General features: G+C 42.4%; 2 protein-coding genes across 2 annotated transcripts in view; both read left to right on the top strand.

Moving 5' to 3' along the window:
• The window catches only part of wdr18 (WD repeat domain 18), a 32,729-nt gene extending 27,389 nt beyond the window's left edge, over positions 1–5,340 (top strand). The window contains exons 8-10 of the mRNA XM_047374698.1: positions 2,315–2,478; positions 4,953–5,021; positions 5,163–5,340. Of these exons, the coding sequence (XP_047230654.1) occupies positions 2,315–2,478; positions 4,953–5,021; positions 5,163–5,291 (362 nt within the window). The 3' untranslated portion in view covers positions 5,292–5,340. The remainder of the gene's footprint in view (positions 1–2,314; positions 2,479–4,952; positions 5,022–5,162) is intronic.
• Positions 5,341–11,313: 5,973 nt separating this feature from the next.
• Positions 11,314–23,675, top strand: part of grin3bb (glutamate receptor, ionotropic, N-methyl-D-aspartate 3Bb) — a 111,231-nt gene continuing 98,869 nt past the window's right edge. The window contains exon 1 of the mRNA XM_047374696.1: positions 11,314–11,866. Coding sequence (XP_047230652.1) covers positions 11,387–11,866 — 480 coding nt within the window. The 5' untranslated portion in view covers positions 11,314–11,386. The remainder of the gene's footprint in view (positions 11,867–23,675) is intronic.

The following is a 23,675-nucleotide window of genomic DNA, read 5'->3' on the forward strand; positions in this document are numbered from 1 at the left end:
CAGCCGCTCAAGGGATTTCATGACCACAGACATCAGGGCTACAGGCCTGTAGTCATTTAATCCTAGGATGGTGGGTTTCTTGGGAACCGGGATGATGGTGGATCGTTTGAGGCAGGAGGGGACCTCACATTTCTCCAGTGACTTGTTGAAGATCGTGGTGAAGATCGGAGCGAGTTGATGTGTGCAGGCTTTCAGACATGATGGGGAGACGTTATCAGGTCCTCCAGCTTTCTTTGTTTTCATGCACTGAAAGAGCCTGTTTACATCTTCCTCGGAGATCTTTAGTACAGGCAGAGGATCTGAAGGTGGGGGGTTGGTAGCTTTGTGGGAAGAACTTGTTCCTGAATGGGATGTGGAGGAGATGATTTGAGGTGTGAATGGCTTCTTGTCATGTCTGCAGTAGAAGCCATTCAGACAATTGGCCAGGAGACGACTCTGTTCAGGATGGGTGGAGGGGCTCCTATAGGCAGTCAGGTTTCTCAGACCAGTCCGGGGTTCCATTGTGAGCTCGGTGCTCAACGGTGTCTCCCCTGTTGCCCTGTTGGCAGGTGTTGGGGTTAGGGGGCTGGTTGTCCTTATGGGGTATCGGCACCTGGGAGTCTAGAGTATGTATGGGGAGTGTGAGTGAGTGTACAACGTCCGTTGTTTGCCTTTACACTGGGTGCGTGGGTGTGAGTGTTTTTATGTGTACACATAAGGGTGTTAATGTGTGATTGTGACTGTGTGTGCCTGCTTTTTGTGTCAGGTTATATCTTGGGCTGCTCCCTCTCCTGAATCAGTTTAGGCCCCCCATCAAATGTGGGTCTTATTCCCTCCACGCCTCACTTACCTGCCGGTGGTTGGTGTCTCTGCCCGCCGGTGTACTTGTGGTTCTCAGTATCCGGGGCTGGGTGCTTTGGTGTGTGCTGGCTCACTCCCGGTGGCTGCTTGCTGGGGCCTAGACCCCTGGGCTCTGTCTGGCCTCTGCTTGTGGAATGATATGTCCCAGGGTCTCGGTCTCTGGGTTCATGGCTGGATCTGCTCGGGCTTAGAAAGCTGCCGGCGGGGCCTGTGGGCTCGTTGCTTCAGCTCCCTGGGGCTTCTGCACTGTGTCTGCTGGGTGGTTCCCCTGAGATTCTCCCCTGCTCTTCTCTGGGGGGTTGCAGTAGTACTGGTTCTCCTGGGGTTCCTGTGCTCTGGGGGGCCTTTTGATGGCTATGGCTCAGATCTCTTCCGTATCTGTCCCAGGTCTAGGGGGGCAGGTCTGTGGCTCCTCACACTCACTATTGCATATTTTTATGGAAAAACCTTGTATACACGAGGAGGCTCACACTCAGACCCACAGGTGTTAAATTCAGGTGTTAACAAATACACAAATCTTCTGTATTGAGCTGTATTTACCACTAAATACATCTTGCATTGATAAACGTTACAGTTGTGTAACCGTCCCGTCATAAACACTCTCAAAGACCAATAGGTTGGATGATGAGGTATTTTACTGAAAATGAGTGGTTCAGAGCACAAACATGATGTGGTTAGCTCCTCTACTGGCATGGACATCTATATAAAAAGCAACAGTAAATTTAGTATACCATGAGCAACACATACAAAACAAAAATACTATGGTGAAATTTTCTACATGACTGTGCATATTACAATAAATCTCGGGGTAACTTTTTAGTATACTTTATAATACTTTTCTTGAAGAGAACCGGACTCCATAACTTACCACAGCAGGAAGTAAAACAGACTGTGGGGGAATTTCCGGTTTCCTGTCACATTTATAGCAACCAGTAGAGGGTGCTAAAAACCACCCATCACAGGACAACCATAACACCTATTTTAGCAGGAATTTCACTACAATAATTTAAGTATTTCTTATACCCTTTACATAAGTACCCTGCATTTTTTGGTTAAAAATATGAACGTTTCTGCAGGTGTAGAAGCAAGCAGGGTATTGTCTTGTATTCCCTTCATCCTTTCTCTCCTCCATTCTTTTCTCCTTCTCTCCCCTTTTTCCTTTTTCCCCACCTCTTTTGTGCTTTTTTTTCCCTTTCCATTTCTGTCTCCATGTCCGTAACAACTGAAATCATCCTAAAGCAGTTTCTAATAAAGTTTCTTTATAAATATCAGAGCATTAAAGCGTATAGCCGTAACGCTCCACTTGTGAAAGTAAATCTGTTGGGCTTTTTCTTGGCACTCTGACAACAGTTCTGAGCTACTCTGCTGGACAGGACACGGTAAAAAAAAGAATTGATCGCTCCTCTCTTGGTCTTCTCTTTTGAGAGGAATTGAAAGATGCCCACTGTGACATCACTTCCTGTCATGTGTTCAGGTCCCGTTACAAATGCCATCATCATGGCTGTGTCAGCGAACATGTTCCTGCCTGACAGTCGGCCCGCTGTCCCTCTACCGCGCTTCAGCCGACACCTCCACACCTCTGAGGGAGCCGACGGAGAGGCTGGGGAGGTTTGTGTTCGCCCCGCCCTTCATGCACAGGTGAGAGTCCAGGTGGAGCCCCACCTCTGCTGGACTTTAGTTGCCTGTAGTCAGTTTTTATGGCCTCTTACATGTTTTAAGGATAATTGTTCTTTTCCTCCTACAGAAAAATGTTTATTCTCAGATAGAATAAGGGTAAAGTTTTCTTTTATAACCCACTGATACACAGATCAGCTTTTAGTTTTTGAAGCAACTTTATTAGGATATTTTTAATATTTTCAACAATCCTAATTTAAGATCTTGAATAAAATCCTTTAAACTAAAATGAACAGATTTTGATAAAGTGAAGCGTCATCATCATCTTCAAGCCTGTTTTACCTGAACAATAAATGGTTCTATTAAATGTTCCCATTCTGTCTGCAGGTACAATGTTGCTGCAAAGAACTCCTGGTGAATTTTTATAAACATGTTTAATGAGAAAGAGATTTAAACCTTGCTTGTGTCACTTCTGTTCTTCGAAGTTTCAGCCTTTTCTCAGCTGGCGCTCCAGAGATGTAACACGTAACCTCAATCTCACGCTGGACACATACCGCTCTGGGGCACCGAGCCTCATTGGTAACCTGTCTAAACCAGACAGATTCAGACAGTTTGCCAGTGAGACCCCCCACAACCGTGCAAGGACAGACATCCCTAGACAATGATTTTACTTTCCTCCAATGTTTGGTCTCGTTTATAAAATGTTGACATGTCAACATGTCAGTTTGATGAAATTCAGACTGATTTTAAGATTAATCAAAGTTTCATCTGAGTTGAATAGACTTTTTGATTAGCGTTGAGGTGAGATGATGTAAACCTTTAGAAAACCTGTCTGTACTTGCTTTAAAGAGTTGCCCTTGGTAAATGAGGGCAGAGATGGTCATTAAATCTGATCTGCTCCATAAAGTTCTAAATGCAGCTGGACCTGCTGTCTGAATTCCAACACATTTAAGATCTAATGTCAGAGAAATTAAGTCGATTTTAGTTTATTGATCTGGGCCCGTCTACCCAAAGATTCCTCAGACTAAAAGTAGCTCCTAGTGCATCATCTTCCCTCATTAAGATAAAAGTTATTCAGGAAGCTTTTGAGGCCTTCAGAGAGCTCCTAACATGTGGAGATGTTCAGAGCAGTGAGGAGGACTTTTAGTGATCTGAAGCAGAGAAGATGGAGGAAAGACATACATACATGCATATATATATATATATATATATTGTTTCTTTTAACAACACATCACAGCTCTTAGAAGACAGGGTCACACGTAGCAACGGGTTCAACCAATCCTAGCAACGGAAGTTGCTCTCAGCAGAGAACCAAATCAGTCTGAAGCTGGGAGTCCTCGGCAGGAATATTTAGGCTAAGTTAGGAGCTCTCTGAGAGACTCTGAGGACCTTTGGGAATATGGGCCCTGATCGTTTTTATATAGGAACCTTTTTCCCTAAATAAAGTTACCAACAGAAACTTTTGAAATCGATGTCACTTAACAGCCCACATACATGACCAACATCATATGATCTACAAGCCCATTCTGAATTGGCCATCATTGCTCCGTGGAAAAAATATACAGTGGAAAGTATTCAGACTGCTTTAAATTTTTTACTCTTTGCTTCATTGCAGCCATTTGCTAAAATAAAAAAAGTTCATATTATTCTCATTAATGTACACTCAGCGTCCCATCTTGACAGAAAAAAAAACAGAAATGTAGAAATATTTGCAAATTTATTAGAAAAGAAAAACTGAAATATCACATGGTCATAAGTATTCAGACCCTTTGCTCAGTATTGAGTAGAAGCACCCTTTTAAGCTAGTACAGCCGTGAGTCTTCTTGGGAATGATGCAACACGTTTTTCACACCTGGATTTGGGGATGATTTCTTTGCCAACCCTGCATCAACTGTCTGTGGTCATTATTCACCTCCTCCAGGCTCCATTAAGTACTATTCAGTGTTCTAGTCACTGTGTCCGTCTTAGCCCTAATAATACTAATAAAATATTGGTACACAAACATTACACTTTTATTTCCAAATCCTCATGTTAATTTATACAAACTGTCACATTTGTCAACATTTTTATCTCTGTATAAACATAACAAAAAACCTTGAAACAACTTCCTGATGTCAGCGATGCTCAGCCCTGATTGGCTGATCATACAGGTAGTAAAACATGAAGAATCTTTCTCTGATGGCAATAAAACGCAGAGCGATGGGAGTTTATCACATCATCTATGACCTCTGTGAACACTGCAGTTCCTTGGCTGCCTGCAGGGGGAGCCAACTTGAGCAGGTTTTTTCATTGGCTCTAAACAGAATTATAGTTTGAAATCAGCTCAACATTTCACTTTTTTTATTCTAAAAAGGCTTAAAATTATTTCATTGTTAAATTTGATGGAATAGATGTTAATATTTTGAACTTTGTCCTTGTTCTTTAGATGTCTTATTTTGAAAGTTCAGGTATCCTGACATGTTATGGTGCTTTTACTTTGATGTGCTTCCTGTTTTCAGGAGGAGGAGGAGTCATACCTGCAGAAAGCAGACAGGTTGTACTCGCTGATGCACGCCGTGACAGAGAAGGTGAAAGGGGCGAGGCTTCAGGGATTTACTGTTCTGGTTCTGACCTTGTGGAGCTTGGATTTTGTTCCATTAAGTTGAGATGAATTAAAAACAGTAATGATGATGATATCAGGTTGTATCTCGCCCTCTGATTGTTTGCAGTCGGTGTTCGGTGACGGTGAAAACACGAAGGTTCGAGTGGCAGAGCTGGAAGAAGAAGTTCAGACTCTGAAGAAGGTCAACAAAGATCTGTTTGAGTTTTCTTCTCAGCTGCTCACAAAACCCACATAAACACACTCGCACATCTTTTTTACAAAATAAAAGCCTTGTTTTAGACTAACTTCTGTTTTGAGTTTTTCTTCCAGACTAACTTACTTTGAGAACTTGTTTAGGGTTATGGCCACACCTGACCTACCTATAACCAGTACCTGAGCTTCCTAACCTGGACAAACACTCTGTAACGAAAGGGCAGAACATTCGGGCAGAGTCCGTGGACGTTTTCAGGTTTCATAGTGAATTGTACCAATTTCCCTACATTTCCTGCGCTTTTTGCCACGGGTCATCCGACAGGGAGGCAGAGGTGGTGCTAACGGCTATTAAACCAGACTAGCGATAAGGAAGAGGAATAAACTTGTCAGTGTGAGGCAGAGACTGGCCGTGACGCTGTGCGTACCCGCGACTGGCTGCTCACCATAGCTTCACTGATAAAACAGTTTGATTATTGTGACACCGTTGCACATCGTAAATATTGAGCTCTGTACAGAAGAGTCCGGCGGACATTTGTGGAGTCAAGTACACGCGACTATGTTTTGGTTCATTAACAAGCCATTCAGACAAAATATTGACAAACTCAACCTGAACACTTCATCTATTGGAGACTCCAGGTAATCAGTACCTTCGTTCAGTTTGCCCGTCACACATCCCTGACTTCAACTAAATGCCAGCTACCCATCAGACTGGGCAAGGAGACCCTTAATAAAAGAAGCAACCAAAAGGCCCATGGTAACTCCGAAGGAGCTGCAAAAAATCCACAGCTCATGTCGAAAAATCTGTGAATTGTACAACCAGTCATGCTATCTGCAATCTGACCTTCATGGCAAGGTGGCCAGAAGATTTGAGATTGAGGTTAAGGTTCACCTTCCAGCAGAACAACGGCCCTAAATCTACAGTCAGACCTACTATGGGATAGTTTAGACCAGTGCTTGAGGGCTGCTGTCCTGCAACTTTTAAATGTGTCCCTGATCCAACAAGTCAAATGGCTGAATTACGTCCTCAACAGAGCAACAAGTTCTACAGATCCAGATGGGTTCAATTTTATTCAGATAAAAGCAGTGGGAACACAGGGAGCTCCTGGAATACAGTCCTGGTTCTTGGAAAAGATTCCTGCATTAAAACATTGCAAGGATGTATTCATTCATTTGAAGGTAATTTGTGTTTTAGTCTTCTATGAATTATCTCAGGCCACAACCTGGAATTTAAACAATATGGAATAAAAATTAAGCATGAATTATTTGATACTTTCCTTATTGAAATGAAGCTTTATTTGTAGTTTTTATGTATTTTCATTGGATGGAGTAGGTGCAAAAGAGGTGCAGACCGCCCTATTTAAATGAGGAAACTGCGTGTGCATCTGGCTGGCTGCTACTGCCCCCAGAGGAACTGGAGGAAAAACAAACAGATCCTCTCTGTTGTGTTGCTTGAAGCATGCAGGGGTTGTTGCTGCATCATTATGAATGATCCAGTTGCTGATTCTGTCCTTCATTTCTGCTCCTGCTTATCTGGACTGTTACAGTTTAACCTTTATCGTCACTATTTTCAGCAGCAGGTTTATCATCTCAGTCTGTGCCCTGATGAGATTCTTCCCCCTCTCTGTTCTTTCTTTCTAGATGAAACGACTAAAGGAGCTACATCCATTAACATTTACTTTTCCTTCCCATAGAAAGTACTCCTGGATCAGTGCTTCTTTGTTCTCTTTGTGTCTCTGCTCTGTTCTCTCAAACCCCCAGTCGGTCGTGGCAGATGGCCGCTCACACTGAGCCTGGTTCTGGTTCTGCTGGAGGTTTCTTCCTGTTAAAAGGGAGTTTTTCCTCTCCACTGTCGCTACATGCATGCTCAGTATGAGGGATTGCTGCAAAGTCAACACCAGTGACTGTCCACTGTCTCTACATGCTCATCCAGGAGGAGTGAATGCTGCAAGTCACTGACTGGATGCAATCTGCTGGGTTTCCTTAGATAGAAAAACTTTTTATCCAATTTGAAGAAATAACTGAATAACAAACTAATTGTTAGATAACTAGGATTAATTGTATATAAACTTTGAATCAGTATGGTTGGACTGAATTGATTTTATTTATTTTTTGTAAATGCCTTGAGAAGTTTATTGTGAATTGGCACTTTCTAAATAAACTGAACTGAAATGAATACACCCCATAGGGCAGCTTGTATTTGGGTGTTTTATCCTTGGAGTGATCCAGTCTGTCTGAAAATGTTTGGTTTTAAATGAATATTATACTTTTTCTTCTCAGATACTCCACATACAGAAGTACAATGTTCTTCTTTTCTTCACCATGGGGCCGAATAGTTTCTTTCAAATCCTGAAGGCCTTAACTTCAGCCCAGTTTGGGTATCCATGGATTTGCAGTGGTTTTTACTGTACATGTGTTTGGGTTCCTTGTACCCTTTTTTGATAAAGCTTATAGTTAGAGTTGCTTAGGTTATCCTGAGCTATCTCTGTAGTTATGCTGCTATAGGCTTAGGCTGTTGGAGGACATAATGACCACTTTCACCCTCTTTGCTACATTCTCATACTGCTCTCCAATTTTGTACTATTTGCTGCTATTTCAACTTTTAACGCATGTTCTCTCTGTTTTTTCCCTTCATAGAAGCTACACCTGGCCTAGCTCTGTGTTTAGCTGTGCTCTTTGTGTTCTTATTAAATGGGTTGCTATCAATGAACTCCACTAACCTGATAAAGTCACAGATAAATAATTTTCAACCAGGTCCCAGATCAGCATTCAGTAAGGAGAATTTAGCATTAAAAACATGGGTTATTAGAAAACTTTAAAAGGGAAAATGGCAGAGGGTCAAAGATTATAAAATGAGTAGGGTTTGAAGAGAGGGCTTTATTTTGAAAGGTTTGCTCCTAGTTAACTCAATGGTTTGGAAAAAAAACATCTCAACTTTCCACATGTGTTCAGTAAATGAAGACAAAAAAAAGTTCTTTCCGAGTCTCATCTGTTCATCAGTTCATTCATTTGGTAAAAACAGTCAACTCTGCGTTGAGCAGTTCATTTAAAGTGAATCAGTTCAGTTTCTAATCTTTAAATCTCTGACGATTCCTGTAAATTTTCTCTTTTAGGTTTCCTGCTACTGCTGTTAATGTATGTTGCAGACCTCTTTCTGACATTGCTGACACTTTGGCATCATTAGTCCAATGTTTGTCTGACTTTTTTAAGAACTCACCCGGTCAGACGTCATAATTCATAATAACAGAGGCTGGGTTCTATAGGACAGTTTCACACGACGCTCTTCCCCAGCACTCCACTACCAGCTGTGTGATGATAGGACTATGTGGCTGATTGATAAAACTTCCACCTCTCTTCTCCAGGACAAGAGGTGCTTCTATCAGTGTTGACAGTCTAATTCTTGCAAACACACTCGGACTTATATATATTTACACCCTCAAGATTCCACCATACCCTTGATAAAACTTTACTTATGTGTGTTGCTTACCCCTGCTGAGGTTTTTTTGTACTATTTCAGACTCTATTCTGCTAAGAAATATGATTTTTTTCCCCCCTCCTATCTTACTTTACCTAAATGTGTGATTTCATTACTTTTCATAGATTTTACCAGCGAAAACCAAGCATTATTAGTAACTTGGACTTTAGCTGCTCTTACACCAATGACCCAGCTTTCTTAATTAGATTACTTAGTTCAACTTCAGCACCAGTAAAAGCAATATATTATAAGCACCTGAAAATGTGGATTAAAGCTGTTTTGTACCAGTGACTCAGCTTCACTAGTTAGAATTCAGTGGAATGATGAGACTATCAATATTATCATCTTCTTTTAGCAGAAGATGCTTTCCTCTACATAGAGGACTTAATGATATAATTACCTCTTTAGAAAGATTGGTTTAGAACCAGCTCTTACCAGTAAAACCCAAAGGATTATTAATGTTATCTGTATCATTGTAATATTGACCAGAGATTTTTAGATTTCTTAGCATTTGATTTGTTTTTCTGTGTTCTTTGTGATTGTATTGTAATTGTATGTCCCGCTCTTTGAGTGTCTCGTTACTGAAAAGCGCTAAATAAATAAACTTACCTTACCTTTCAAGGCCATAACTACTGCTCACCCAAAAGAACACAAAGGCCCGTCTCACATTTACCAAACAAAACACCTTGATGATCCTAAAGACTTTTGGGAAAATGTTCTGTGGACTGATGAGAAAAAAGGTGTTGGTACCGCTACATCTGCTACAACATAGCATTTCAGAACCAGAACATGATAGTTACAGTCAGATATGGTGGTGGTAGTGTGATGGTCTGGGTCTGCTTTGCTGCTTCTGGACCTGAATGACCTGCTATAACTGATGGAACCACGAATTCTGCTCTCTAGCAGAAAGTCCTAAAGGAGAAGGTCCAAACATTGGTTTGTGTCCTCTGCAGGAGGACAATGATCAAAGCTCAGTGGCAAGTCCACCTCTGAATGGTTAAATAAAGAAATAAATATTCAGTTGTCGGGGTGGCCTAGTCAAAGTCTAGTCTTATGTCTGAGTCAGATGCTGTAGCAGGACCTTAAATAGGACATCCATGCTGGAGGACCCTCCAACATGGCTCAATTAAGCCCTTACTGCTAGTTATCACAAACACGGGTAGCATAACCAGCCATTGGGTCTAGGGGGTAATTACTTTTTCACATAGAGCCAGGAAGGTTATAATAGTTTTTACTCTCATTAAAAGAAATTCTAATTTAACAACTGTTTTTTTTACTCTGGTTATCTTTGGCTGATATGAAACCAAACAAAAGGACAAACATAAGAAATCTCTGAGGGGGTAAATACTTTTTCACAGCACTATAAATCCATTTGGACTAAACCGGATCTATATTAGTGGATATGACTCCTGTTTGTGTTTTGCAGCTGGTTTAGGTGAAGTTTGTTGTAAGATGCTGCTGTCGCCTACTCTGTTGTCAGGAAAACTGGATCAGAACAGGACATTTGGTGCCACAGAGGAACATTTCTGAGGACCAACAACACCGGATCAGATTCTGATCCTGAATTAATCATCTGATCTACATTTGATCTGAGACACATGTTCCCAACATTCTGGCTCAGTCACAGCAGAACCTCTGATCTAACACAACAAAGGTAACATGTTGCAAACAGAACCAGCAAACACATTCAATTGTGCACTCACTCAGGCGTTGGAGCAGCCATCCACCGGATTGCTGGTTCGATCTGGACCTCCAGAACAAAGCGTCTGAATGATGGATGGGTTTGTAGATGTTTCTGTAAAAAACAGCATCTGGCAGAGATGGGGAACCGAGGAAGAACTCGGAAAGCCTCAGGGAAAAAACTTAAACGTGAGTTGCTTTATTCTGCACAAACAGAAACGGATCCTTCAGAACCAAACAGGACTCCCAGAGAAAAGGATGTTTGTGCTGAACTTCTGCTGACCTGATGCTGCACAGCACACACGCACATGAAACGTGCAGAGCAGCATTAAAGCTGATGTTAAAGTGAAGAGCAGCTTTATTTTCTAATTAATGGCGATGGTTCTGTTCCAGTTGTTCTGAGGCAGATTTGGTTCAGACAGAATATTTACTGAGTCTGAGTTATGTAAGCTCAGAGCTGTGATGTTCTCAGGATGACGAACGGAACCAAATCCTCCACAGAAAATCTCAGACAGTTTTTCTTAATGAAGTCTGGAGCAGGTCCAACAGCAGCAGGTGGGTCGCTTTGATCGCAGGGTTTCCTTTAGTCCACATCAGAACAACAAATAACCAAAAACACACTGATTGTCATCACACTTTTAATGTGACAGAAGGAGTCAAAGGAAAACTGTTCCTCTTCTCCTCCAACACCTCCATGGTCTCCTGTTCTCTTTGATCTTCTCCCTCTCTTCCTCCTCCTCCTCCTCTGAGAGCTGCTTATCCTCACAATGTTCCCTAAGGCACCTCCTTCTCTCTCTTCCTCCTCCTCTTCTTTCCTCTCTCCTGTTCTCCTAGCGCTGTTCATTCAGCACACACACACACTTCCCCCACTACCAACCAGCCTCCTCCCCCCCCCCCCCCCCCCCCCCTAAGAGCGGCAGTCTGTTTTCCGCCGAAGCGGCTAAAGGAGCGCAGGAGCGGCAGAGCGATGCTGACAGCGCAGCAGGATGTCTTTCACCTTCTTGTGTTCATGGTTTTGGACCGTCCGACCCCTCCGAACCATCCTTGTCCTGCAGCTCCTTCTGGTTCCACAGTACAACCTCCACCCGCAGCCCTGCCACCTCCTGGCGCAAATCGGACACTCATTGCGCGTCGGTGCGCTCCTGCCGGCGCAGAGGGAAGCTCGACTCCAGGTCCAGGCGGCACTGAACCGCGCCGCAGCTGCTCTAAGCCAGGACCGGGACCCGGAGCGGGTGAACTTCCTGCCCTACAACCTGAGCCTGGATCTGGTGTCCCGGCAGCTGTCCGCGGCGGACCCGGAGTCTCTGATCCGGTGCGCGTGTCAGCGGGTGTTGGTGCAAGGAGTGTCCGCCACGCTCGCCTTCCCGCAGAGCCGCGAGGAGCTGCTCCAGGTGGACCTGCTGGCCTCGGTTCTGCAGGTCCCAACCATCAGCGTCATCGAGCACGCGGAGCCGCTGCGCATGCAGGTAAGGACCTCATGTTTACCTGTGCGCGTGCACGGCCACCTGTTCCGTCCCACCGCGAGTTCTGGTTCGGTTCTTCCCAGTTTGACCTTGACCTGGTTCTGTCTGAGAGGCGCAGGCTGCTGCACACACGCACGCGCGTTCCCTCTGTATGTTTGGTGCTGAAAGATTCCGACAGAACTCTGAACAGAACCCTGAAAAATCAGAACTCTGAACAGAACAGAACTCTTTGTTTTTAACCAGATGTTTGGGGGGGGGGGGGGGGGGGGGGGACTCGAAGTTTCCATCCTGAGGAAACATCTCAGCATTTCAGTCAGAAACTGAGCAGGAACGTGTTTGCATGAAAAATTAAATTAAATCTGTTGAATGAAATTATTGATTCAACAACGGAACTATATTTTATTCACAGATTGGAGTTTAATCTCTGGATTAAAACAGAACAATGATCCATTTGCTGCAGCTCAGAATCAGTGTGTTTAAGTTCATATTTGGGCGGTTTTTGTCTTCTGGCTTTGATGCACAGTGCAAACTAACCTGCTTGTTAACATCTGACGTTAAATGTTCACCTCATGCAGCAGTAAGAGCCACTCGGACCACGTGGAAAATAAAGCCTCCTTATTCATTGTTTAGCTTAACAACCACTGGAATTGAGAGATAATTGATCCAAACCAGAAAACAGCAGATTTCTCCTTACTTGATTTCTTAACAATCCAGTGATAAAAATCTGGACTGTGTGAGGAAATCTGCATAGACATATTGAAACCCCATTACAGATGATGAAAGTTACACAGGCTTTGCAGTTAGGACATCAGGGGACAGTGGAGGGCAGCAGAAGACAGTAGACTGGATGGACTAGGACAGAGGTAGGCTACTCTAATCCTCGAGGGCCAGTGTCCTGCCAGTGTCCTCGGTCCAAACACACCTGAATCAAATGGTTACCTGCTCAGCATGATGTCAAGTTCTCTAGAGTCCTGCTAATCATCTTATTCTTTTTATTGAGGGGTGCTGGACCATCTAAAACTTGCAGGACACCAATCCTTTGAGGACTGAAGTTACCCACCTCTGTTTAAGAAGGTGTTTTCCTTCTTCAGCATGCCAGAATCAAATGTATGGCTTTTCAAGAGGCCTGGGGAGCACTTGACTGCATACCAATTATGTAATTCAGCCATTTAAATCTGGTGTGCTGGACCAGGGGCACATCTAAAAGTTGCAGGACACTGGGCTGCAAGGCGTGGAGATGCCTAGTCCTGGACTAGGAGATATGATTTAGGCCAGGGATCTGCAACCTGCTGCTCTGGAGCCACAAATGACTCTTTGGACCTTCCGCAATGGCTCTTAATAACTTTGGTTAAAAAATTATAAACTGTTTTGAAATAGAGACAATAAATTGCAGGTTTTAGAGGTTTTATCAGATTTTTCATGTGATAAATGCATTGAACTGGTCAACAGAATTACACTAAAATGCCAGTAATAGTTTTTTAGATCTAGTTCAAGATTCTTTATTGTCATTAAGTCACCATAATGAAATCTAGCTGAGAACCAACTCAGAAAATACACATGTAGGTTATAGACACTTACAAACTTTAAAAACACTTCTAGAAAGAGAGAACATTGGCCTTCACAGCTTTGGGAAAGAAACAGTTTCTGAATTTATTTGTTTTTGATGTGATGTTCCTGAATCAGGAGGACAAAGGAGTGCGTTGGGTGGGTGTGATCTGTAGCAATGTGCCTGGCCCTTTTCTGGACTTGTGCAGCATAAATCGAGTCCAGATCCAGTAGATGACATCCCACAATCCCCTGTGCTGTCCTCACCGCCCACACTAAGTCCTTCCTCTCCGCTGCTGTGCAGCTCCCGTACTCCACTGTCACACTGAGGCACAGGATGCTTTCAGTTGTGGTCCGGTAAAGGTTTGTGAGCAGCTCAGTAGAGAGTCCAATCCGTTTCAGCTTCCTGAGAAAGAAGAAACCGTTGTTGGGCCTTCTTCACTAGGTGGGAGGTGTTCTCAGTCCAGGAGGTCAGAGGAAATGTGAACGCCCAGGAACTCAATGCTGTCCACACGCTCCACCACCTCCCCCTGTATGTACAGAGAAGCATGTTCAGTCCTCCTGGACCTCCTGTAATCCACTATGACTTCCTTGGTCTTGCTGGTGTTCAGGATGAGGTTGTTCCTGGAGCACCACAGACCTTCTGTCTGTAGTGGGTATCATCATGACCCACCACAGTGGTGTCGTCTGCAAACTTCACAACCATGTTTATTTTGTTGAGCAGTCGTGTGTGAATAGGGTGAAGAGGGCAGGGCTGAGAACACAACCCTTTGGCGTGCCGGTGCTGAGGATCAGTGGGGCAGATGTGAGTTTCCCTATCTTCACCTCCTGGGACCTGCTGGTGAGGAAGTTGCTGATCTAGAAGCAAAGTGGTGCAGATAAATCAAGGTTGTGGAGCTTCATGGCCAGCATGTCAGGAAGTATGGTGTTAAAGGCTAAGCTTCGAGTCCACAAATAGCATCCTAACATAGGTGTTAGGGTGCTGCAGATGAGTCAGGGCTGGGTGAAGTGCAAACGAGACAGCATCCTTGGTGGAGCGATTCTCCCTGTTTCTCCCGGCGAACTGCAGGCTGTCCAGGCCAGCAGGGATGGTGTCCTTGATGTACTTCAGGATCCTTTCAAAGCACTGCATGATGACTGGGGTCAGAGCAACAGGACTGTTATCATTAAGACAGGTGATGGTTGATTTTTTGGGCACAGGCACAAAGGTGGAGGACTTCAGGCAGGCAAGGACCATGGGAATCTTCCCATGGTCCTTGCCTGCCGGGAGAGGTTGAAGATGTCCAGAAAAAATCCCGCAAGTTGGTCAGTGCATGATTTTAGCGTCTGACCTGACACCATCTCTGGACCCTCTCTTTTCCAATGGTTATAATCAGTCTGACAGAGAGAGGTGCCCCCAATCCTTGTGGTTTTTAGTATAACAATGGTCACCAGTGGCCTCTAGATGGACACACTTTATCAGTTTATTATTTAACTTAGTACCCCTACACATAGCTATTGTAAATATGAATCTGAGAATATTATTTAATATTTAATATTAATATTTTAATATTTTACCAAATAATATTTGGGTCTGTTAGGGGTTGTCCTGTGAATACCAGCCCAGTAAGGCGATGGTATTAGAACAAAATAGAAAGGTGTGAGACGAGCTCTGACATTATTGAACAGCATAAACTCTGCACATATATGGAATGAATTCACACAATTTCTTAAAATACAAGAATTTATTAACAAAAATAAGTCAACTCAAAGTCAAACATATTTCAATCAACAAACTCTTTACTTTGCTGAAACAATCCAACTAAACTACCAAGCAGAATTAAAGAATAATGAAGACTAATGGACTATGTACAATATAAACAAGTTAATTAAAGATGATTGATAATTATGACCAAAAGAGTGATGCAACATTACCATGCAATGTTTATGTTTGAGAACCAAGGATTATCTTGAAGAATCTGGAAATGAAGTTAAGTTAGTCTTGGAACCAACTTAGAAAATAATCAGCAAACGTTTAGACAACCATTCACAATGTAAGATCAGATAAAATATTATTTTAATAAAATAATGTTTTAAATAATGATCTGCTGAATAAAACCAACCTTCTGGATGACTAATTCTCAACGGTGTCTAATTAACTGCCTTTATTTATTAAAATAATATTTGAAGAAATATTGAGTATTTTGGAAAAGAGCCAAATCTTTCTGGAGAAATGGGGCTTAATGGTGTTTACTTAGTTATCAAATTTAGTAAAATGATGTTAGGGACACATTATTTACTAGCTTGATAACCAACAACCTTTCTTTTGAATAGTCTTTAGTAGCACATGTTCTCCACCGGTTAGCCGTTAAGGTAACAAAGAAGCTAGCTAAAGTGCTAAGCTAGAAGATAGCTTAGCACCAGAATCAACACATACCTTTAAAATACCAGGGTTAAAATGCATAAGCGCGGACGGCGCGTTATGAGCAATGTTCTGGTTGAAACCACCCTTTAAATAAAGTTTATCTTAGCTTTAAAACATACAAAGAACACGGAACCGGCGCGTGCCGTAGCTAGCCTACTAGCGCTAAAGATAGCCAGGTTCCACAAAACAAACTTCATAACATGAAAACGTTTAGATCATTTCATCCTAAACCTATCTGTTAATCTGCCCAAACCTAACCTCTGACCATGGTGAGTAAACGTTGTCACTTGGTGTAGCTGCAGGGTGAGAGGCTGGTGCTGCACCTCCAGCTGAGGTCGGTGTTTAGTCCTTCTGCAGCTTGGAGCATCAAAGCGTGCAAAGAAGCTGTTTAAGGTGTCAAGGAGAGCTGGCTCATGGCTGAGCCGCTGGTCGCTCTGCTGATAGGCTGTGATGGATCTGATGCCTCTCCACAAACTGCGTTGGTTGTCATTGTTGAAGTGCTCCTCAATGGCTGCTTGTACCTGTGCTTAACCTGCTGGATGCCCTTTCTCAGGTCTCACCGGGTCCTGCTGTCGGACAGTTGGTCACCTAATCTGTAGGCTGCGTCCCGAGCTCTTAGCAGGGCCCACACAGACTCCCAAAACTGGACTTTATTTTAGTAAAAAATTTATTTATTAGAATACAGAAAATGATAATCAGTCCAGACATACAGGGAATTGATACCTTGACTGTCTAATCATAAGCACATATTTATATAAGGAAGAAGATGGTTAGATGGTGGATTAGAGGATGGCAGGACATGAAGAGGATCAGGGCATCCAAACCTGGAACTGTGGTCTCTCCTCCTGCAGAGCTGTCTGCATAAAACTATGAAAAATTAAAAATACTAAAGATTTCATACTCCACCAAGTTAGTTTTGTATGAAAAGAATGGAAATGTGTATTATTTTATGTACATAGAAAGTGCTCTGATCATCAGGACTTCATTAAAACATTTGTCCTACAGAATAGTGGTGAAACAGTTAACAATTAATACCAACAATAACTTAAAATGTCAGACATTTCTGGCAAAAAACACCCTTCAAGTCAAGCTGATCACTCAAAGCTCTTTTACACCAGAATCTCATATAGCAGCCTCTCTTGCAAACACAGATCAGCAGGAAACTTGCCCAAGGGCACATGATCATGTGCTGGGGGAAGAGGAAACTGAACCCACAACCTTCCACTTACCAAACTGTCCTGTCGCGGCGTTTCAGGCATGCCATATAGAGCAGATGGTTGCCTACATGCTCCAGGGCGGTTTTGCTCTACAACATTGCTGTTATAGTAACCTGTGTTTGCATGACTTTTAACCATTTGGCATAATGGTGTGTTGGTGCATGGGTGGGTGAGTATGCGTGTAGAAATAGGTGGGTTTGCATTGAGTGGGTGTGTGTATGGGTGCGAGTCTGTCACCTGGAATAACCAGGCATAAAGCATCAGCCCAAACCAACAACTATTTTCTGTTCGTACTGAGCTACAGCTGCCTCATGTTTGGGCCCCAGTTGAAGGATTGTAGCCCCTGATGGAGGTCCGGGCCCCTGGTGCGGACCTTCTGTAAAAAAACGCTTCAGGTCTGCTAAAAATTGCTGTTTGTTTGTCTGGTCCCGACAGGCTGGCTCCGGGTCAGTACTTCAGACTAGAGATTCAGCAATTTCCTGTGGAGGTTTTCAGAGTAAAAGCTTTAGTGTGTTGATGGGATTAACTCTGCAAGGATTTTCATTTCCATGCTGGGTACAATCTCATTAAATCTCCTGCAGGGTTTCACAGCTGCTCCTTGTTCTTTAATCGTGCTCTACCCACTCACACAGGTGTCTTAGCAGCACCGACAGCTGGACCTGGGCCAGGTCCTGAGACTGGGCCAGGACCAGGACACGGTAACACATTAAACACACAATAATCTGTGTTCTGACCAACTGGGTTGTTGGATCTGTGTCAGTGACGTCAAATCAACACCAGAATGGTTCTGTGGTTCTTCCTTCATGTTCCGACCCATATGTTCAGTCCTTTTTACTTTGAGTTGGTTCTGTTTTCAGTTTACCAATCTCACTTAATGAGGGAAAATGTCCTAAAATGTGAAACTCAAGTCTGATAACAGAAAAAAGGTTTGACCAGAACCAGAACTGGACAAGAACAGATTAAATGAGATCAGAGCAGCGGAGGAACCACTTAATTTTATTGTTTGAGTTCTGTAAAGCAGGCAAAATTCTGAACCAAAACCATCTCTGGGAACCTGATCAGAACATCACAACTATCTCACAAAAAACCACTTGTTTGCACCACCTCCTCCTCAAATATAAACTCTAAGGAAGTGAAAATGGATCAGAACCAAACTGGGAATTCAATTCAATTCAGTTTATTTATATAGCGCCAATTCACAACACATGTTGTCTCAAGGCACTTCACAAAGTCAGGTTCATACATTCCAATTAATCGTAACCATTGAACAGTGCAGTCAGAGTTAGCTTTTTATTCAAATTGGATAAAAGGTTTTTCTATCTAAGGAAACCTAGCAGATTGCATCCAGTCAGTGACTTGCAGCATTCACTCCTCCTGGATGAGCATGTAGAGACAGTGGACAGTCACTGGCGTTGACTTTGCAGCAATCCCTCATACTGAGCATGCATGTAGCGACAGTGGAGAGGAAAAACTCCCTTTTAACAAGAAGAAACCTCCAGCAGAACCAGAACCAGGCTCAGTGTGAGCGGCCATCTGCCACGACCAACTGGGGGTTTGAGAGAACAGAGCAGAGACACAAAGAGAACAAAGAAGCACTGATCCAGGAGTACTTTCTATGGGAAGGAAAAGTAAATGTTAATGGATGTAGCTCCTTTAGTCGTTTCATCTAGAAAGAAAGAACAGATAAACTCTGATCCAGTTTTCAAGGTTAGAGTCTGAAAGAGAGCACATAGAGTTAGTTACAGTAGAAGCTCAGTCAATAGCCATGTCTAGGAGAGAGAAAGGGTTAAACACTAAAAGACAGGGCTATGTGGATCATCGGTAGAGGGTGAGCATTAAGTTGTTGCCAGCAGAAGCTCGGACGATTCCCCTCTCCAGAAAGGTGTCACAGGTAGACACAGAGTTAGGCCAGGTGTAGCTTCTAGGAAGAGAAAAGAGAGAACAAAGTTAAATAATGCAAAATTGGAGAGTAGTGTGAGAATGTAGCGAAGAGGGTGAAAGTGGTCGTTATGTCCTCCAGCAGCCTAAGCCTATAGCAGCATAACTACACAAATAGTTTCAGTTCAGATTATTTAGTTAAACGGCGCCTATTTACAACAATGTCATCTCAAGGAACCCCACAAAGGGTCCCACTGATGGTCATTGTTATACAAAAACCACAATGATTGGGATACCTCCCTCTGTCAGACTAATTATAACCATTGGAAAAGAGAAGGGGTCATACAAGTAGCAGAAATGGAGGGTGTGTTTGCACCTCAACCATAACTGAGCCGGTTTAGGCTTAACCTGACTCCCCCTTACTTCAACCAACAGGGAGGGAAGAAGACAGAGGTAAAAAAAAAGGAAGATAGCTTAGGATAAACTATAAGCTTTATCAAAAAGGAAAGTTTTAAGCCTAGCCTTAAAAGTAGACAGGGTGTCTGCCTCACGGACTAAAACTGGGAGCTGGTTCCACAGGAGAGGAGCCTGATAACTAAAGGATCTGCCTCCCATTCTACTTCTAGAGACTCTAGGAACCACCAGTAAACCTGCAGTCTGAGAACAAAGTGCTCTGTTAGGAACATATGGACCAATCAGATCTCTGATGTATGATGGAGCTAGATCATTAAGGGCTTTATATGTGAGGAGGAGAATTTTAAATTCTATTCTGGATTTAACAGGGAGCCAATGAAGGGAAGCTAAAATAGGAGAAATATGATCTCTCTTTTTAATTTTCATCAGAACTCTTACTGCAGCATTTTCAATCAGCTGAAGGCTTTTAACTGCATTTTGTGAACATCTTGATAGTAAAGAATTACAATAGTCCAGCCTTGAAGTAACAAATGCATGGACTAGTTTTTCAGCGTCACTCCTAGATAGGATATTTCTAATTTTGGCAATGTTCCGGAGATGAAAGAAGGAAACCTTAGAAACCTGTTTAATATGGGATTTAAATGACATGTCCTGGTCAAAAATAACACCAAGGTTTTTTACTTTATTATCAGAGGTCAATTTAATGCCATCCAGGTTAAGTGATTGACTAAGCAGTTTCTTTTTTAAAGACTCCGGTCCAAAGACGACAACTTCTGTTTTGTCTGAATTTAGAAGCAAAACATTTAAAGTCATCCAAGTTTTTATATCTTCAAGACATGCTTGTAGTCTATCTAACTGGTTGGGCTCATCAGGATTTATGGATAAGTAAAGCTGAGTATCATCAGCGTAACAGTGAACATTTATCCTATGCTGCCTGATAATTTGACCTATTGGAAGCATATATATAGTAAAGAGAATTGGCCCAAGTACTGAACCCTGTGGTACTCCACAATTAACCCTGGAGTTTAAAGATGATTTATCATTTACATGAACAAACTGGAATCTGTCAGACAGATAAGATATAAACCAGCCTAGCGCTGTTCCCCTGATCCCTACAGCATATTCCAGCCTTTTTAAGAGAATATTATGGTCGACTGGATCAAATGCAGCACTGAGATCTAACAGAACCAGTACAGACACAAGTCCATTATCTGAGGCCATAAGAATATCATTAGTGACTTTCAGCAGAGCTGTTTCAGTGCTATGATGAGCTCTGAAACCTGACTGAAATTCTTCAAACAGGTCATTGCTGTATAAATGTTCACACATTTGATTAGCAACTATTTTCTCAAGAATGTTAGATAAGAATGGAAGATTGGATATAGGTCTGTAATTTATTAAATCATCTTGATCAAGTGAAGGTTTCTTAAGTAAAGGTTTAATTACAGCTAACTTAAAAGCCTGTGGTTCATATCCATTTACTAAAGATAGATTAATCATATCTAAAATGGGGCTGGTAATCAGAGGGAACACTTCCTTAAATAATTTGGCTGGGATTGGGTCTAACATACAAGTTGAAGGTTTAGATGAAGCTAATATTTCTGATAACTCAGGAAGCTTCACAGGATCAGAACAGTCCAAACACAAATCAGGTTCTGCAGTTATTTCCAATGTTGTCTCACTTGCTGAAGATGAAGTAATCATCTTCGGGAGTATGTCAAAGATTTTATTTTTAATAGAATCAATTTTATTTAAGAAGAATCCCATAAAGTCATGACTGCTAAGAGCTAAGGGAATAGATGGCTCAACAGAGCTATGACTCTGTGTAAGTTTAGCAACTGTACTAAAGAGAAACCTAGGATTATTCTTGTTCTCTTCTATTAATGATGAGAAATAAGCTGTTCTAGCTTGGTGAAGTGTCTTTTTATACAACAGTAGGCTATTTTTCCAGATTAAGTAGGAATCCTCTAGGTGTGAAGAGCACCATTTTCTCTCCAATTTTCTAACATTGTGCTTTAAAGTACGCAGCTCTGAATTAAACCAAGGAGCTAGCCTCCTATGAATGATTACCTTCTTTTTCAAGGGGGCTGCATTGTCTAATGCATCACGCAATGATGAAGAAACACTATGGACAAAATAATCAATTTGTGAAAGGGCAGAAACAGAATTATTGCCCTCCACTGTGTTTTTCAGTGATAATGAGGAAATTAAAAGTGGAACAGATTCTTTAAAGGTTGTTACAGCATCGTCTGATAATGATCTACTATAATAAAATTTTCTTTAAGGTGTGGAGAACTCGGTTAAATTAAACTCAAAGGTTATTAAGAAATGGTCAGACAGGACAGGGTTATGAGAAAATATTGTTATGTCTTTACACTCAATGCCATATGTCACCACAAGGTCCAGAGAATGAAGACAAAGGTGGGTAGGTTTATTAATGTTTTTATCCAAGCCAATTGAGTCTAAGATAGCATTAAAGGCTATATTTAAGCTATCACTTTCAGCATCTACATGAATGTTAAAATCCCCCACTATAATAACTTTATCTGTATTTAACACTAAATCAGATAAAAGGTCTGAAAAATGATCTAAAAATTGAGAGTATGGACCTGGTGGACGGTACAAAACAACAAACAAAAGTGGTTTTAGTGCTTTGCAATTTGGATAAGGAAAACTAAGGATTAAATATTCAAAAGAGTTGTAGCTATTGATTGGTCTGGGACTAATCAATAAATCAGACTGAAAGATGGTTGCTACTCCTCCTCCTCGCCCAGTATTTCGAGGAATGTGAAAATTTAAATAATCAGTAGGAGTTGACTCATTTATAGTAACATAATCCTCTTGCTGCAGCCAGATTTCTGTGAGGCAAAATAAATCAATCTGATTGTCACAAATCAGGTCAATAACTAGCAAAGTCTTTGAAGAGAGAGATCTTATGTTCAGTAAGCCACTTTTAATTGTTTTATTTTTCTTTTTAGTCTGAGTTGTGTTTATTTTTATGAGATTTTCCTGATTTCCTCCTTTTAGATTATTTTTTAACCTATTCAATTTTGGCCGTGGGCGAGACACTGTCTTAATAGGGTAATGGGTGGGTAGCAGTACAGAAGCTGCAGAGAGGAGTGTTAAACTACGACCCTGCTTCCTGGTCTGAACCCTGGGTTGTCAGAGGTTTAGAGAACTAATAAATTCGTCCAGATTCCTAGAAAGAAGAGATGCTCCATCCAAAGTGGGATGGATCCCGTCTCTCCGGATCAGACCAGGTTTTCCCCAAAATATTCGCCAGTAATCAATGTAACCCACATCGTTTTCTGGACACCACCTAGACAACCAGCGGTTGAATGACAGCATGCAGCTAAACATATCGTCACTGGTCAGATCAGGGAGGGGACCAGAGAAAATGACGGAGTCCGACATTGTTTTGGCAAACTTACACACCAAAGCAACACTAACTTTGGTGACCTCCGATTGACGTAACTGGGTGTCATTACCGCCAGCGTGAATAACAATCTTACTGTATTTACGCTGATCCTTAGCCAGCAGTTTCAGGTAGGATTTGATGTCGCCCGTTCTGGCCCCTGGCAGACATTTGACTATGGTCGCTGGTGTCTCGAGTGCCACGTTTCTGACTATGGAGCTGCCAATTACCAGAGTTGGCTTCTCAGCGGGTGTGTCACTGAGCGGGGAAAATCTATTAGAAACGCAGACGCGTTGGTGGTGACCTGTGGGCTGGGATCTAGGACTATGCTTTCTACGTACCGTCACCCAGCCGGCCTGAAGCCCCGGCTGCGCGGGCTCTGCTGGAGGACTGCTACGGGGAGCTACCCTCGGTGGCTCCGCGCTGGCTAAGGGGCCTCGGATATCTGCTGGTTTTTCAACAGCGCGGAGACGGACCTCCAATTCTGACACCCTCGCCTCCAAAGCTACAAAACTACTACATTTATTACACGTCCCATTATCACTAAAGGAGGCAGAGGAGTAACTGAACATCTGACACAGAGAGCAGGAGAGAGGAGGAGACTCAGAGAGAGAAACAGTAGAACGGGTAGCCATGATGGAGCTAAAGCTAAGCTAGCGACCCTTTACCACTACTAGAAAACTGTGTAAAACACGGAGAGTCCCCAAACGTTAAATACAGCAACAGAAAGTAAGTGTTTTAACGTACTTATGTATTAGAACAAGTAAGAGATATTACAGTAGAGAGAAATCAGATCAAACGAGAGAGCTTCACACACCAAACAATTCACCAACAGCGAAAACAGGAAGTGACGTTATCCAGAGCAACAGAGCATCCAATCAGTCCAGTTGCAGCACACAAGGTAACTGCATAAAATAATGTTGTCAGTTGAAACTAATT

The sequence above is a fragment of the Girardinichthys multiradiatus genome, chromosome 9 (genome assembly GCF_021462225.1).
Source record: "Girardinichthys multiradiatus isolate DD_20200921_A chromosome 9, DD_fGirMul_XY1, whole genome shotgun sequence".
NCBI classification, from domain to species: Eukaryota; Metazoa; Chordata; class Actinopteri; order Cyprinodontiformes; family Goodeidae; genus Girardinichthys; species Girardinichthys multiradiatus.